The sequence below is a fragment of the Salmo trutta genome, chromosome 12, assembly GCF_901001165.1.
Source record: "Salmo trutta chromosome 12, fSalTru1.1, whole genome shotgun sequence".
NCBI classification, from domain to species: domain Eukaryota; kingdom Metazoa; phylum Chordata; class Actinopteri; order Salmoniformes; family Salmonidae; genus Salmo; species Salmo trutta.
The window spans coordinates 67225174-67242351 of record NC_042968.1 but is presented as its reverse complement, the minus strand read 5'-3'; the positions used below and the strand labels follow the sequence as shown (position 1 = coordinate 67242351).

The following is a 17178-nucleotide window of genomic DNA, read 5'->3' as shown; positions in this document are numbered from 1 at the left end:
ATTCCACCCCCATTGAAAGTATTCGTTTCCAGTCAAAGATTAGATTATCACATTAAGCACTACTAAAATCAATCTAATCAGAGATGTATTTGAAAACTACAGCTACATTGTTGCAGATGTAGCAGCTCTTGAATGGATGGAGAATTTAAACCGGAAGTACGTTTATGTTTTCTATGTATGCTTTTTGGTGCTGCATTCATTCAAAGCCTACGTTTGCGCCTTGTCTGAAAACGATGTCTGCAATGGAGGTCCCAGGACCAGAAAGCGATTGGAGAAGCCCCGCATTCCGACAGAAAGTTGTTGCACAAATGTGAGACAATTTAGTTTTATTAAAACTTTGTAAACGTTGCGATATTTTATTTACTCCGCTATTATCACGACAGTGGCTAGCTCACCACAGTTAGCTTTGCTACTGAACATTCTTGATATGAGGCCGTAAACCATGCATCATCTGGGTTGATGATGCATGTCTTCTAATTTGACCAAAAAAAGACCTGCAGTTTGAGAAGTTTTGAGACGAACTAATTGGGCGTTCAGCTAAAGGTTAGCCAAACTAGCTGGCAAGCCAACTAGCCTTTGCTATTGTTACTTCGCTTGCTATGTAACTAGCTAGCTAATGTTAGCTGGCTAGCTAGCTAGATGTGAGGTATAGTCATCACAGACCCGGTTACATTTCTGCTCGGCCTCATTTAGAGTAAATTGCAGTTAATCTGCCATGAATATAATATCACAGGGATGTGTGTTAGCAAAATACAGCAGGAAAAAAATATATAATCTCCCAACATTCGTTTGATCTGAATCTCTTTTTCAGTGAAGAGGCGATGAGAAAGGCTGGGACTGCACACACGAAGTCCAGCAATGACATGGAGAATCATGTTTATGTCAAAGCCAAATCTAGAGTAAGTGAACGTTTTTAATTTACACACACCTAGTAACCTCATGGATCATCAGACAACACTCAGTAACATTCTATATAATTAACTGGAATTATTGTTGAAGAATGACCATCTCATCTACACTGAATGAAAATGTAAACAATTTCAAAGATTTTACTGAGTTACAGTTCATATAAGGAAATCAGTCAATTGAAAGGAATCCACTAGGCCCTATGGATCTCACATGACTGATATGCATCTGTTATTCACAGAAAAAGTAGGGGCGTGGATCAGAAAACCAGTCAGTATCTGGTGTGACAACCATTTGCCTCATGTAGAGTGACATCTCCTTTGCATAGAATTGACCAAGCTGTTGATTGTGGCCTGTGCAATGTTGTCCCACTTCTCTTCAATGGCTGTGTGAGGTTGCTGGATATTGGTGGGAACTGGAACACACTGTTGTACATGTTGATCCAGAGCACCAGCATGTCTGGTGAGCATGCAAGCCATGAAGATCTGGGACATTTTCAGCATCCAGGAATTGTGTGGAGATCCTTGCGACATGGGGCCGTGCATTATCATGCTGAAACATGAGGTGATGGCGGCAGATGAATGGCACGATCCTGTCATGGTATCGCTGTGCATTCAAATCTCCATTGATAAAATGCAATTCTGTTCGTTGTCCTTCGTTTATGCCTGCACATACCATAAACCCACCTCCACCATGGGGCACTCTGTTTACAACGTTGACATCAGCAAACCGCTCGCCCACACGACGCCATACACACTAAACTGTCTGCCGGGATTCATCCGTGAATAGCACACTTCTCCAGTGAGCATTGGCCCACTGAAGTCGGTTACGACGCCAAACTGCAGTCGGTTCAAGACCCTGGTGAGGACGACAAGCACGCAGATGAGCTTCCCTGAGGACGTTTCTGACAGTTTGGGCAGATATTCTTCGGTTGTGCAAGCCTGCTGTTTCATTGGCTGTCCGGGTTGCTAGTCTCAGACGATCCCGCAGGAAAAGAAGCTGAATGTTGAGGTCCTGGGCTGGCGTGGTCTGCGGTTGTAAGGTCGGTTGGATGTATAGTCAAATTCTCTAAAACAACGTTGGAGGCGGCTTATGGTAGAGAAATTAACATTACATTCACTGGCAACAGCTCTGGTGGACATCCCTGCAGTCACCATGCTAATTGCATGCTCCCTCAAATCTTGAGACATCTCTGGCATTGTGTTGTTGAAAAAACGGCACATTTAGTACTCTTTTATTGGCATCAGCACAAGGTGCACCTGTGTAATGATCATGCTTTTTAATCAGCTTTGATGTGCCATACCTGTCAGGTGGGTGGATTATCTTGGCAAAGGAGAAATGCTCGCTAACAGGGATGTAAACAAATGTGTGCACAAATGGAACAGTTCTGTGATCTTTTACTTGAAACATGGAACCAACTCTTTACATGGTGCATTTATATTTTTGTTCAGTATAATAATGGTGTTATTATTTACTTCTGAACAGGAAGAATACTTGTCCCTGGTTGCAAGGTTGATCATTCACTTCAGAGACATTCGTAAGTACCCCACATACTTTTCCTATCTGCAATGTAGGTCTAACTCCTGTTCATATTTTGAGACAACTATTCTGTAAAGTTGAGTTACGTAATGGTATATTTTTTGTTTTGCAGATAAAAAGGCACAAGGAGGAGGTCTGGGTGAGTTGTTGTGATTTTTCCAAATATGTTTTCCATTACTGAAAGACATTCAGAAGAATATCTATGTAGCTACTCATGCCGCTGCCCATGTGTAAAATGTATATACTGTCTCCCCTCTTCCAGATCCCATGAATGCCCTGACAAATCTCACAGGGGTTCCAGGGGGCATCGCCATGGGGCCTAGGCCACCTGGTGCACCCATGGGTGGCATGGGGACCATGGGGCAGATGCAAATGGGCCAGCATGCAATGGCAGGTGTGGCTGGAAATCCTCAAGCGAGTGAGTGTATTTCTGAAGCTATTTAACTTTCTCACGTTATTCATGTTTATTTGAATGCTGCTGTCTGTTAGCCCACAGAAACAATTGGATCAGTAGCCTACTGGTCATGACATTTTGATTTTCGATCAGGGACCTCCAAACTCATATTCCTGTGTCCTCCATGAGGCTCAGAGCATGTGAGCAGAGATGAGTGGGAGCAGAGCGAGGAGCGGAGTGGGCACAATTTGACTGCAGCTGGGGAAATGGACGTGGAGCGCTCTGTGTGCAATGAGCTGGATTTCCGACCGCTCAACTCGGCTCACAGGCACTGCTCTACACTCATATTTCTGTTTCCTCAGTAACGCTCAGGTGTAGTGCTTTTCCTCCAGGGCTTTCCCCAAGTTCTCAGCTGGAGGATGTATGTCTGTTTTGTCCACGTCCTCCCTGTAGTAGGAGGTCCAGGGCAGATGCAGATGCAGCAGATTGCCCAGCAGCAGCAGTCCATTCAGTTCCAGCAGTTCCAGGCACAGCAGCAACAGACAGCCATGCAACAACAGCAACAGACGGCCATGCAGCAGCAGCAGCAGCAGACAGCCATGCAACAACAGACAGCCATACAGCAGCAGCAGTTTCAGGTCCAGCAGCAGCTGAAGCTGCAACAGTTACAGCAGCAACACCATCAGAACCAACAGCTCCAACAGCAGCATCAAAACCAGCAGCAGCAGCAGGCCCAAAACCAGCAACAACAGAACCAGGTATAACAGGGATGCAAACTTGTCCATTTTTGACGATGTTCGCAGTTTGGATCTCAAAATAGGTCATCCACGTGAGTTGTGTAGAGCTGTAAAAAACGGACAAAAAGTGTGCAGGCGCAGTGTGCAGGCGCAGAGTGTATCACCCATAGTACTATACAAAATAGCCTCAAACAGATCTTCTCCCTGTGATCACTACCTTCTCTCTCGAAATGAATGACTGAGCACAGAATGCATCCCCACACGTCCTACAAATAGAATACCAGAGTTCAGAGCGTGATGTCAGATTTGTTATGTCAGAATGAGTGCTTCATCCAATATCACGTGACAGCTGTGAGCAGCCAGCCACATCCCCTAACCAGCCATTAGCCTACTCAGCTGCTTCTCTGTCCATTCTTCCTGTGCATCTCCATCAGTTTTTAAATGTTATTTTGCCGTGATGGCGAGCTGGGGTGTGCAGACATTATTGGAGTGGCTCGCTGCGCAAGCGAAGTGGGTACGCCTCTTCATTTCGCCTGTAAGAACAAGAAGGGCAGTCGGCTTCGCTGTCACGCAGCCTCTTAGAGCCATAGAGGAAAAACGGAGCATATTGACAGTCAGGCTTGCCATAAGTTTCTAGCCCAAACCACTCCTTACCGGAGCTACCTTCTCCCTCTTTCTACCTCGAATTGGCACACATTTTATATCATTTATAAACCATGTCACTGGCAATTTTAAACTACTCGCGTGCCGCACGTTTTTGGATGGATAACAAGTGATCGGGGGGCAAACCCTGTGGTATCGTGATACTTGGCCTGGTATCACATCGTTGTAAAATGTTGGTATTGTGACAATTCTTTTCACCTTTGGCCCCTCACCAGTTTGTCCCTGTATAAGCTCTAATCCCCACCAGGATGGCATGCCTAGATGTACATCAAAAGCTAACAGAGACATACAGAAGGCAGTTCAATTGGTTGATCTTTTGGTAAATAAGGATAAAATGAGCATATTGTGGGGCTTCAAATAATCTATCTTTAAGTATTTACATGCCCTCCCCATCTCTCTTCAGATGCACCCATCAAGGCTCCAGCAACAACAGCAGATAGTTCAGTTACAACTCCAACAGCAGCATGCGCAGGCCCAAGCACAAGCCCAGGCCCAAGCACAAGCCCAGGCCCAAGCACAAGCCCAGGCGCAGTCCATTCAGCACATGGTCCAGCAGCAGCAGCAGGTTCAGGCCCAGTCTCAGCCCCAGGCGGCCCAGCTACCCCCCCACTCCCAGCAGCAGCAGGGCATGGTGCCCCAGTCTCTCGCTGGACAGATGCCCTCCACACAGCATGTGCCCATCAGCTCGCTCAGTCAGCAGCAGCAACAGCTCAAGATCCAAGCATTGCAGGTAAAGCGGAGGTGGTGTTATGGAAAAAGATGAACTTTAAGTTTAGTTTACCCTCTGTAGAATAGTGGTGACCTTTTATTGTCCACTCTACATTCGTAATCTATAGTCTCTGGGATAACACACCTATTCCAGTAATTTTTTTTTACACTCCCCTCTGCTTGCTTGCTTTCCTATGCGTGTGTGTGTGTGTGTGTGTGTATGGGCTGTGTTCTGTTTGTGCGTGGCCAGGCTAGAGCGATGCAGCAGCAAGTCCAGCAGGCAGCGCAGCAAGCCCAACAGGCGGCAGCTCAGGCCCAGCTAGCTGCAGCAGTACCTGGACAGGTAAGAGCACAGCACTGCAAGCTGGTGTGTAGTGGGACTGATTGACTGACTGGGGACTGCCACTTGTCACTGAGCTTGGCCTGGAGTGAGTGCATGCTTTCAGATTCACCCCTTTGAAATTTCAGCAGTTTATTTAATTTTGGGTCGCAAGCTCTTCTGTTGGTGTTAAATGACTTGAGGAAGACAAAGGATATTTTTCTGTGTTGCCTGTTGCCATACTTAAGCTACTGCCATAGCCAGGAGGTAGTAATGCTTGTTTTATAGCTCAACGTTACCTACAGAGACTTAAGTTAGCATCTGTTCTAATAATTGCACCGTTGCTGCTTGATGGCTCAGGCTCAGGGGTTCTTTGGTTTGAACTGAATGATGAGTCTCCTACGTAACCCAAGAAATCATTTTAGTTATGATGCTTTCTGAGAATTCCTTGATAGGCTTGGTACTCCTGTCTCTATCGCTTCCAAGCAAAATAGGGATGGAGCTAGGATTCACTTCCCCATCCCTTCTCTACCAAACTAGAACTCACCTAGACCTCTTCTCCCCACCGCTACTTCTCCCTATTGAAAATCCCTGGAAGTGTTCTACTGCATTTCTCAGAATGAAACCCACGGGTGGGCTGCTGAGAGAAAATAAAGTTCATCTCCCAGAGGATGTCTCTTTATTGTACCTCACAGCAACGTTAGAATGTCTTGTTCCCCCTCCATGCATGTGTGTTGTTCATGCAGTGAATGCTGCAACTGCATGCCTACTCTGCCCTGCAAACCAACAATATTCTTTAACTCGGCTGCTGCATCTACCAGCGCTACTGTTACTGTAGATGCAAATACATGGCATTATCAATCATTAGATACTGTTTGGGAAATCCCTGCCAAACCTCCTACTGGGGGTACCAGTGAGGTTCCACCATTCAAAATGCAATGCCTATCTACGCAACCGTCGTTTGATAAAACCATTGAAATAGTTTCCAGACTAGAATGTTTAATAAATTAAGCTTGAATAATTTAGTAACCAAAAATTAAGATCTATGTTATTTCTAGTCAGTTGGCAATGTTGACCTACTGTACTTAGCTAAGCTATTTAAATAGCTGTCATACACACTGCATGGTTTGGCCTAAAGAGGAGAGGGAGCATGTTCCCACTGGCCACGGCAGGCCTCATCACTGTTGTCATGGCAACCGTTTGTTCCGACTCCGGAGACAGGGTCACATGCTTGGCACCGCTGCCTGGCTGTCTCTCTCTCTCACCAGGGTTTAAGATATGACTGTAACTGTGGCTCTGTCTGTGTGCCAATAAGTGTGCATGCATGTGTTTGTGCATGTCTGCTTGTGTAATGTACCTTACAGGTTTTGCTCCTGGGAGCGTGCATGCATGTGTCCGAATGTGTGTTTTTTTTGTGCGTGCATGTGCATCATCTCCGCTGATGCATTGCATTTCTTGTTTTGCTTGTGACATGTATGTTGTCCCCTCTGTCCTCCAAGATGATGATGCCCCGCCTTGGGATGCAAATTCCACCCCGGTTGCCCCGCGCTGCCCCGAACCCCGCCATACCTCCAAACTCTGCTGCCATGGGAGGACAGCAAATACCACAGGTATTTACGCCCAGGGTAGAGTGACCAGGCAGTCTTCCTACTCTGACCCTGACCTGACCCTCATGGTGACCACCACCTCTCCTAAAACCGTGTCCCTCTGGTGTGCTTCCTTATGCCAACCCTCATCCCTCAGTGCAGCCCTCAAATCTCATCCCCACTCTACCCAAACCTCCTCTCCTGCTTCTTATACAGACCAGTGGAATTAGATCTGATAGTAAACATCTGTTCTCATGCTCAGTATAGATATGTATGTGGATTCATGGAAAGAGAGCTGTGCCTTCTACAAGCAGGTTCCCATTTGGAATCCATTAAGGGTAGGCCTATAGATGTGATTGGAAATGCTGTGGATTATTTTGCTCAGTGTAAGGGCGTCTGGACAGTATTCATCGTGTATGGTAAGTACCAGTAAGATAAGTATTTTCTTCCTATCTTCCTCAGTAGGCACTGAGGCCCTGGTCGGCGTAATGGCTGAAGGATGTTTTCCCCCCTGCTATCTAGGATGGATGGTAACAAGATGCAGCATCCAACCAGCTAAAGATGTGCTGGGGTCTCCAGTGATTGGTCCGTCTGGTGTGAGCCCTCAATTTTTCTTTTCACCCCCTCCATAGGTTCAGCAGCACCAGATGATGTCATCGCCCTCGCCGGTACAGGTGCAGACCCCCCAGTCCATGCCCCCCCCTCCCCAGCCATCCCCACAGCCCCCGTCCTCCCAGCCCAACTCAGTCAGGTGAGCAAATATGATAAGCCCACTCTCACTTTATGTAGCGCTTTTATTGACTTGAATATGGCATTCTAAAGTTTTATTTCAGGTCTAGTCTTGAAATAGAATGACTTTCTCTGGTGTCAACTGTGACCCTTTGTTGCGTTTCTTCACAGCAGTTCTGGTCCCACACCGTCGCCAGGTGGCTTCCAGCCTAGCCCATCCCCCCAGCCCTCGCATAGCCCAGCCACCGCACGCACCCCCCAGAACTATAGCGTCCCCTCCCCAGGACCCCTCAACACCCCAGGTACTGTCCCAGCTCCTCGCTGGAGCAGAGGTGGGGGCCTAAGCCCCTAAATATCCTACCTCACATCTGATTGGTTTCCTTACTATAGTTTACATTCTTACATCGGCTTTACGTAGGATTTTGATTTGTCTGGAACCACATAATTTTTTAATTGCATTCTATGCCAAATAAGCCTTTTCCCAGTGTCCCTAAGACTATGTAAACACATTGAATGTACCTGAGGATTCTAATTGTTGTCCCACGTGGTTGTCTGGTGACGTGAAGGGAACCCCAGTTCAGTGATGAGTCCATCCGGGGCCAACCAGCAGGAGGACCAGCAGTACATGGAGAAACTCAAACAGCTCTCCAAATACATCGAGCCGCTGCGCAGGATGATCAACAAGATAGACAAAAATGAAGGTATGCACTCAGGCCACGCTCTTTCTTACTTTTCTTGCCACTCTTGGCTGTTCCCACTCACTAAAGGGAGTTTGCATTCCCAACAGATAGGAAAAAGGACCTGAGTAAGATGAAGAGCCTGCTGAACATTCTCACTGACCCCAACACAAGGTAAAATAATACAAGTGCGTTGCTTAAGTGTGTCAGTGTCCATCCAAGTTTGTCTCAGCAATGGTTATTGAATGATATCTCCTCTCCCGGACTTGCAGGTGTCCTCTCAGAACCTTACAGAAGTGTGAGATAGCACTGGAGAAACTGAAAAATGATATGGCTGTGGTAAGCAAGAGACTGTGTTGATAATCTTTGTGCTGTTATATTGCTCCTTGGTTTTCAAAATGTCTTTCTGTTGTGAATTCCTAAAGGTTACCCATTTGAATGTGAATCGTCAACCATTCAACAAAACGTTTGCTTATTTAGCTCCTTAACAACTGTCGTTTTCCTAAACCTGTGTTAGCCGACGCCTCCCCCTCCACCTGTGCCCTGCACCAAGCAGCAGTACCTGTGCCAGCCCCTCTTGGATGCCGTCATGGCAAACATCCGCTCGCCTGTCTTCAACCATTCTCTGTACCGTACCTTCGCCCCAGCCATGACAGCCATCCACGGGCCGCCCATCATGTGAGTTTACCCTAACCACTCCTTCATGTCCAGAAACACTACACTTTAGGTCAGGGTAGGAAAGTATTTTTCGACGGGCATTTTGGAGCATCCCTGCTTTAGATCTGTCCACCACTCTGTCGTTGATACAAGACCATCCTCGTTTCCTACAGTGTATAGAGAAAGTGTATTAGTGGGATCAGGCTGTCATGACACCCATGTCTATTCTCTCTCCACAGGGGCCCCATCATCGCAGCCCGGAAGAGGAAACATGAGGAGGATGACCGTCAGACTATCCCCAACATCCTGCAGGGGGAGGTGGCCCGTCTTAATGCCAAGTTCCTGGTCAACCTGGACCCCTCGTTCTGCAGTAACAATGGCACTGTGCACCTCATCTGTAAACTAGGTGAGTTAAGGGCTGAGGTAGGCAACTAGATTCAGTCGCGGGACGATTTTTGTTGGAGCGGATGTTCTGAAAATTGTTTATTTTATTTAACTAGGCAAGTCAGTTAAGAACAAATTCTTATTTACAATGATGGCCTACCAAAAAGGAAAAGACCTCCTGTGGGGACGGGGGCTACAATTAAAAATGTAAATATAGGACAAAACACACATGACATGAGACAACACCACATAGAGACCTAAGACAACAGTACAGCATGGCAGCAACACATGACGACAACATGGTAGCAGCACAAAACATGGTACAAACATTATTGGAAACAGACAACAGCACAATGGGCAAGAAGGTAGAGACAACAATGCATTACGCGAAGCAGCTACAAGTGTCAGAGTACATGATTTGAGTCTTTGAATGAAGAGATTGAGAACTGTCCAGTTTGAGTGTTTTTTGCAACTCGTTCCAGTCGCTAGCTGCAGCGAACTGAAAAGAGGAGCGACCCAGGGATGTGTGCGCTTTGGGGACCTTTAACAGAATGTGACTGTCAGAACGGGTGTTGTATGTGGAGGATGAGGGCTGCTGTAGATATCTCAGATAGGGGGGAGTGAGGCCTAAGAGGGTTTTATAAATAAGCATCAACCAGTGGATCTTGCGATGGGTATACAGAGATGACCAGTTTACAGAGGAGTATAGAGTGCAGTGATGTGTCCTATAAGGAGCATTGGTGGCAAATCTGATGACCGAATGGTAAAGAACATCTAGCCGCTCTAGAGCACCCTTACTTGTCGATATATAAATTACGTCTCCGTAATCTAGCATGGGTAGGATGGTCATCTGAATCAGGGTTAGTTTGGCAGCTGAGGTGAAAGAGGAGTGATTACGATAGAGGAAACCAAGTCTAGATTTAACCTTAGCCTGGGGCTTTGATATGTGCTGAGAGAAGGACAGTGTACCATCTAGCCATACTCCCAAGTACTTGTATAAGGTGACTACCACAAGCTCTAAACCCTCAGGTAGTAATAACACCGGAGGGGGACATTATTCTTACTGAACCACATGATCTTTGTTTAGAAGGAGTTCAGAACAAGGTTAAGGGCAGAGCAAGCTTGTTGGACACTAAGAAATCTTGGTTGTAGAGCGTTTAACACCAAATCCGGGGAGGGGCCAGCTGAGTAGAAGACTATCATCTGCATATAAATGAATGAGAGCACTTCCTACTGCCTGAGCTATGTTGTTGATATAAATTGAGAAGAACATGGGGTCTAGGATTGACCCTTGGGGTACTCCCTTGGTGACAGGCAGTGGCTGAGACTGCGGATGTTCTGACTTTATACACTGCACTCTTTGAGAGAGGTAGTTAGCAAACCAGGCAACTACCCCTCAGAGACACCAATACTCCTTAGCCGGCCCACAAGAATGGAATGGTCTACTTTATATAAAAATAGCAGCACAACATTGCTTAGAATCAAGGGAAATGGTGACATAATATAGGAAATTTAAGGTTGCAGTGACACATCCATAACCTGAATGGAAACCAGATTGCATACCAGAGAGAATACTATAAACATCGAGAAAGCCAGTCAGTTGATTGACACATTTTTCCAACACTTTTGATAAACAGGGCAAAATAGAAATTGGCCTATAACAGGATCAGCTTGATCTCCCCCTTTTAAATAAAGGATGCACCATGGCTGCCTTCCAAGCAATGGGAACTTCCCCAGAGAGGAAAGACAGGCTCAGCGACGATAGGGGCTGGAACCTTAAAGAAGGATCTAAACCATCTGACCCAGATGGGTTTTTTGGGGTCAAGTTTAAGGATCTCCTTTAGCACCTCAGACTCAGTGACCGCCTGCAGGGAGAAACTTTGTAGCGGAGCAGGGGGGGAAGTGGGAGGAGCATCGGGGCTAGTAGCATTAGAAGGGCTGGGAGATGAGGAAATGTTGGATGGGCAAGAAGGCATGGCTGAGTCAATCACTTATGGGCCAACTGCTAGTGTAGGGCATTGAGAGATGAAGACCAGGGGAAATCACACTATTCTCTCTCAAATATAAAATACATTGATGCCTGACGTTATTCCCTGCTTCTCTCTTCCAGATGATAAGAACCTGCCAAGTGTGCCTCCTCTCCAGCTCAGCATCCCAGCAGACTACCCAGACCAGAGCCCTCAGTGGGCAGACGACGGGCAAGTGTATGGTAAGACACACTGGCTTTCTCTGTACCCATACATTGCATTCGGAAAGTATTCAGACCCCTTGACTTTTTCCACATTTTGTTATGTTACAGCCTTATTCTAAAATGGATAAAACATTTTTTTCCACTCAATCTACACACAAAGTGAAAACAGGTTTAGACATTTTTTAAATGTATTAAAAATAAAACACACATACCTTATTTACATAAGGACCCTTTGCTATGAGACTCGAAATTGATTGGACGTGATTTGGAAAGACACACCTGTCTATATAAGGTCCCACAGTTGACAGTGCATGTCAGAGCAAAAACCAAGCCATGAGGTTGAAGGAATTGTCCGTAGAGCTCCTAGACAAGATTGTGTCAAGGCACATCTGGGGAAGGATAACAAACATTTCTGCAACATTGAAGGTCCCTAAGAACACAGTGGCCTCCATCATTCTTAAATGGAAGAAGTTTGGAACAGTTTCCTAGAGCTGTCCCTCGGCCAAACTGACCAATCGTGGGAGAAGGGCCTTGGTCAGGGAGGTGACCAAGAACCCAGTGGTCACTCTGACAGAGCTCCAGAGTTCCTCTGTGGAGATGGGACAAATATCTCTGCAGCACTCCACCAATCAGGCTTTTATGGTTACTGGCTAGACGGAAGCCACTCCTCAGTAAAAGGCACATGACAGCCCACTTTGAGTTTGCCAAAAGGCACCTAAAGGACTCTGACCATTAGAAACAAGATTCTCTGGTCTGATGAAACCAAGATTGAACTCTTTGGCCTGAATGCCAGGCGTCACGTCTGGAGGAAACCTGGCACCATCCCTACGGTGAAGCATGGGGGTCTGAATACTTATGAAATGTGATATCAGTTTATTTTTTATACATTTTCAAAAATGTCCAAACCTGTTTTTGCTTTGTCATTATGGGGTATTGTGTGTAGATTGAGGGGAGAAAAAAACAATTTAATTCGTTTAAAAAAAAGGCTGTAATGTAACTAAATGTGGAAAAAGTCAAGGGGTCTGAATACTTTCCGAATGCACTGTATTAGTCAAATTTACTCTACTTTAACTTTGGGTGTAATGGAGAAAGTAGCCCAACATTACCTTGACAGTTTAAAATGTTATATATATATTTTAGCTCATCTCAGGTTTCAATGCATTTGAGTTGATTTATGCTTTACTTTTTCTTCCTCTACTCGCCAGGTGCTAACCCCTTCCTACAAAACGTTCACAGAAACATGACCTCCAAGCTCCTACAGCTTCCAGACAAGCACTCAGTGACTGCACTGCTCAATACTTGGGCCCAGAGTGTCAGACAAGCCTGTCTTTCTGCAGCATAGACAAGAAGCTCACCTCACCTGTCCATCAAACCATGCTGGGTACAACATAACTTATCACTAACACAGTGCAAACTGGAAGGAGTGGGCTACCACATCTTGGAGCACCAGCTCTCCCCTATCACTAGGGTGTGCTGCTGAGGGTTCTATACAAACTGTATTATGAGAAGGTCCATTTGGGATGAGTTATGTAAAGAATTTTGAGTTGTGAAAATGTATAACCAAGAACTGAACACGTTGCGGTATGTGTGTGTGTGTATATATATATATATATATATATATACTCATAAGGGATTTTTTTTGTTATCATGAATAAAAACATTTCTGTTCACCTGTGTTTTCATGAACCTGGTAACTTCCAAAATAAAGGAAACACTTCAGTAAATGAGTGAAACTAAAGTATATTGAAAGCAGGTACTTCCACACTGGTGTGGTTCCTGAGTTAATTAATCCATTAACATCCCATCACGTTTAGGGTCATGTATAAAATGCCCAGTAGCCCATTGTTTTGGCTACTGTGGCTAGAAGTGATCTGTGTCTTGGAAATAGGTGTCTCAAAGGATTATAGGGGGTTTAAATGGTGTCTGTCACCAGATTTGAACACAATTGAACACGTATGGGAGATTCTGGAGCAGCACCTGAGACAGTGTTTTCTACCACCGTCAACAAAACACCAAATGATGACATTTCTTGTAAGAACGGTGTCACATCCCTCCAATAGAGTTCCAGACACTTGTAGAATCTATGCCAAGGCGTGTTGAAGCTGTTGTGGCCCAACACCCTATTTTAAGACAGTGCTGGTGTTTATATTGGCAGTTACCTGTACATCCATTTCCCATAAGACAAAATACAACTAACTTGACCAACAATGGCACACCAAAATAAGTTTAATAGGGAGAAATATAAATGTATGTACATTGAACTTAAACTTTATAAGTTAACATTCAGTGGTAATTTAGTGGAAGTCCTTCAATGGCCATGGTAGTGAAAGAGGCTTGGGTTAGTGTGGGCTGGGCCTGCTGTACTGCTAGTCCCTCAATGCATTGTTCTCAGCCTGATCCTCTGTTAGGCTGGACACATGACATTTTTAACAATGCTTTTTTTCTAATAAAAAGTAGTTCATTGCATCCGCGGTGGAGCCCAGTTTCATAATATTACCATATATCCCAGTTGCCTGCCGTAGTTTTGAAGTAATCACGAAAAAACAGGCCTTATTTTAGGGCATTTTTCACCCTGCCAGCTCATTAGTTCTACTGAACACTGTGGCACCAACTCGCCTTCTGAATGTTCTAATCCCATTTTGTTGTACTATGTCACAATGGCAGCTTCGCTATAGTTGGCAATGGAGACCTGCTCACGTTGTTTATAGTTAAAATGTAAACAACCAAAAATTACTCATTACTCTGAGATCTTCCCATTGTTTACTATAGAGAAATATAGGTATGTCTGTCTATTTTGGCAAATATCTCGCAATGTGCATGTTTAGATTTTTTTCAATTTGGACACCATGTTAATCATGATAATCTCCTCTTTCTAATTATGTAAGGCTGGGCAGTGTATCTCGTTATCAAATGCTAGACCAGAAATAGTCAGTTGCCATTTTTTCCCTACTTCCTCGTTATAAGCACAATTGGCACCATTGAGGTGCGGTTGTTTACTTTCTACACGAGTTGTTATTTTTCAGTTTTGTCCTAAGAACAGATTGTAGTGGTAAAATAAAAATGGGATACAAGCTTCACTCCAGTCAAAACAGGCTCTGCGAACGTTCGATTCCATTCATTTGCTATGGGCTCGCGCTAGTGTTCCAGCTTAGCCAACGTTCTAAAGCCGTTTTTCAGTTTTGGGTGAATTTTGACTCGTTCTATTGTCCAGTCTACCTCTGTACAGCCTGGCCTATCTCCCAGCGAGAGAGTTCAGGTAGGGTTGCCAACTTTCTCACTACCAAATAAGACACAAAAGGTGGCGTGCCAGTGCACGGTGGTGTGGGTATTGTGTTATGGGAATGAATATAGTGTATATTCATAGTCTTATTCAATTGGAATAGCATAAAGTACAGAAAGCTTTCGTTGTGTCACCACTGACAGCCTTAACCCACGTCTTTCTTGCTTCCCATTGTTTGTTGTAGCTGCACAGTCTCATTTTTTGCAGGTTTATCCATATTTCCTTGATATGCCAAACCGACCGAACAATAACAGAAATTGGCGCGTTTACGCGATACTGCGATTGGATGAATATACGAGACAAGGGAGATCACGTATGGGACAAACCAATTTAGCCCAATATAAGGGACATCCCGGCTAATACGGACAGTGATGCCAATTTAGCAATTTTGTTGCTAGATTTATCAACTTTTCAGAGTACCCTGGCAACTGCTTTTTCAAACAGCACCTAGCAACACATTTAGCTACTTTTAAACATTTATCTGGAACTTTTAGCAACTTTTGAAAAGTGTCTCAAACCCTAAAATGCACGCATTTTCCCTCTAAATGACACAAAAACGATTTTCTCTGTCACACAGTCATTCACAACAGTCAGTCAGTCTGGCTGCAAAGGTGCATTGTGAGTGACGTCAGCAGAAGGCCAGCAGCAATTTCAGTACATTGCAAATCATTGTTGGCTGACTGCAGCAGCAGTAGTACGGGTTCGACGAGCCAAACCCAATGAATATAGTTGGTCTCGAATGTTTGATCTTAAACAGAACTTACAACATCAATCAACATGTCTCAATCAAAATTATACAGCCAAAAGTACAAAAGAGTGGGAGTCTGTACCTGAACAAATGTCAAATCATACTTTTTACCGAGACGGCCAGTCAATTTGAGTAACGTTATTGTGTATTCTACGTAACGACGCAGTTTTACGTTATCACGCAATGACATCACAATGTAATTTAGCAACTTTTAGCAACAAATCAACCTGCCTCTAGCAACTTACCCTGAATATTTGTTGGCAACACTGAATACGGGACAGTTGGCAACCCTAAGTTCAGGCTATTTGAGGGCTGGGAGGGTGCCTGGTTCCCAAAAAGGGTGCAGGGACATGGAGGAAGCAGTTCAAACAGGTTCTGACGTGTAATTGTCCTGTAGTTGCAAAAACTGAATATTACTCTGAAGCGATGCAACGTGGGTATCCGTGTTGTAGTAGAGTTAAAATGGTTATTCCAGCAAACTTCAAATTATTAGAATAGTACACAACGCAGAACAGAACAATCAGTTTGAGGGTCAGTGGCCAAAGCCCGCGAACAGGAATATTCCATGTTCAGACAGAAGGGGGGAGTCAGATCGCCAGGAACTTTACTTTTGGTTTCTAATTTTAATTGTTGCGCTACTGGTGATGCCTGTTGATGTTAGGTAGGCAGCTACAGTAGCTGAATGATGTTAACATCTTCAGGTTTTGTTTCATTAAATGTATTTTATTTTATCTGGGTGCTTACGTCACCTACTAACACCCTGGTACTACCCTTAGCTCCCGCTCTCCTCAGTCTGAGAAAACACTGAGAGAGAAAGGTACGGGTTGCAGATTACTCCTTTGTAGAAGTCCGTAACGTGAAATAAATAAAACGTCCCAAGGTTAATGCTGTAGATATTGTTATAAGGGGATGTGAGACTATCGAAACACATAACTTTGAGTTTTATTGTTGTTATTAATATAGTTACAGAGTGCTAAAAGTGTTGCTAGCTAGCATGACTTTCTGTGATGCAGAAGGCAAGTTGAGCTGCCGACTAGTGATGGTGGTGCATTATGGGGGATGTAGTTTTTGCCCTCTAAGGCGATTTTACGTTGTAACTTGTTTGTGTTGCAGTGGTTTTGTACATGAGTTGTTGTATTTTGCTACTATCAACACTGAAAGTATCTAGCAATGTATTGGGGATGTGAGACAGGATATGTGTTTTACCTTTCTTCATGCTCCTGTGTAGAACAACTTGTCAGGCGTTGCATTGGAGACTGATGTGTTCCTGTCCTGCCTTTTCATAATACTATTGCAGGTATGGTTCTATTGTCTAAGAATTAAGATTATACATTCTTTGTATTAAGGACTGGTTATTATTTTATACTATACATTATGGCTTTATGTATGAGTGTGATTGTGAGAGTCTGAGAAAACACTGAGAGAGAAAGAACAACTTGTCAGGCGTTGCATTGGAGACTGTGTTCCTGTCCTGTCTTTTCATAATACTATTGCAGCAGATCAACATAAAAGCCTTAAAGACAGCCGTGGTGTCGCTCTTCAATTCTGGGTTCTCCTGTGGTGCATAAGAAACCCGCTACAGTGTCACGGTCACTAGCGGTTCTGGGGGGGGGGGGGGGGGGCAGTGCCCCTGTGACAACAATTTTGGACCCCCTTGTGG

General features: G+C 44.7%; 1 protein-coding gene and 1 long non-coding RNA gene across 6 annotated transcripts in view; both read left to right on the top strand.

Moving 5' to 3' along the window:
• The first annotated feature begins 172 nt into the window (after positions 1–172).
• Positions 173–13224, top strand: LOC115204023 (mediator of RNA polymerase II transcription subunit 15). 5 transcript variants are annotated; one of them, XM_029769241.1, is made up of 18 exons: positions 173–310; positions 812–899; positions 2392–2443; positions 2558–2584; positions 2708–2863; positions 3296–3597; positions 4643–4969; positions 5198–5290; positions 6766–6876; positions 7485–7603; positions 7753–7883; positions 8148–8282; positions 8369–8432; positions 8531–8597; positions 8776–8936; positions 9155–9321; positions 11410–11508; positions 12696–13224. In XM_029769241.1, the coding sequence occupies exons 1-18, from the start codon at positions 174–176 to the stop codon at positions 12830–12832; spliced, it is 2373 nt and encodes a 790-aa protein (XP_029625101.1). In that variant the 5' UTR covers position 173; the 3' UTR covers positions 12833–13224. The 5 variants fall into 5 exon arrangements, with proteins under 5 accessions (XP_029625101.1, XP_029625103.1, XP_029625100.1 ...); XM_029769243.1 differs by having other exon boundaries at positions 3293–3597; positions 7756–7883; XM_029769240.1 differs by having other exon boundaries at positions 3293–3597.
• A 1030-nt stretch (positions 13225–14254) lies between these two features.
• The window catches only part of LOC115204024 (uncharacterized), a 28699-nt gene continuing 25775 nt past the window's right edge, over positions 14255–17178 (top strand). Inside the window, exon 1 of the long non-coding RNA XR_003880293.1 lies at positions 14255–14746. This is a non-coding gene — a long non-coding RNA (uncharacterized LOC115204024). The remainder of the gene's footprint in view (positions 14747–17178) is intronic.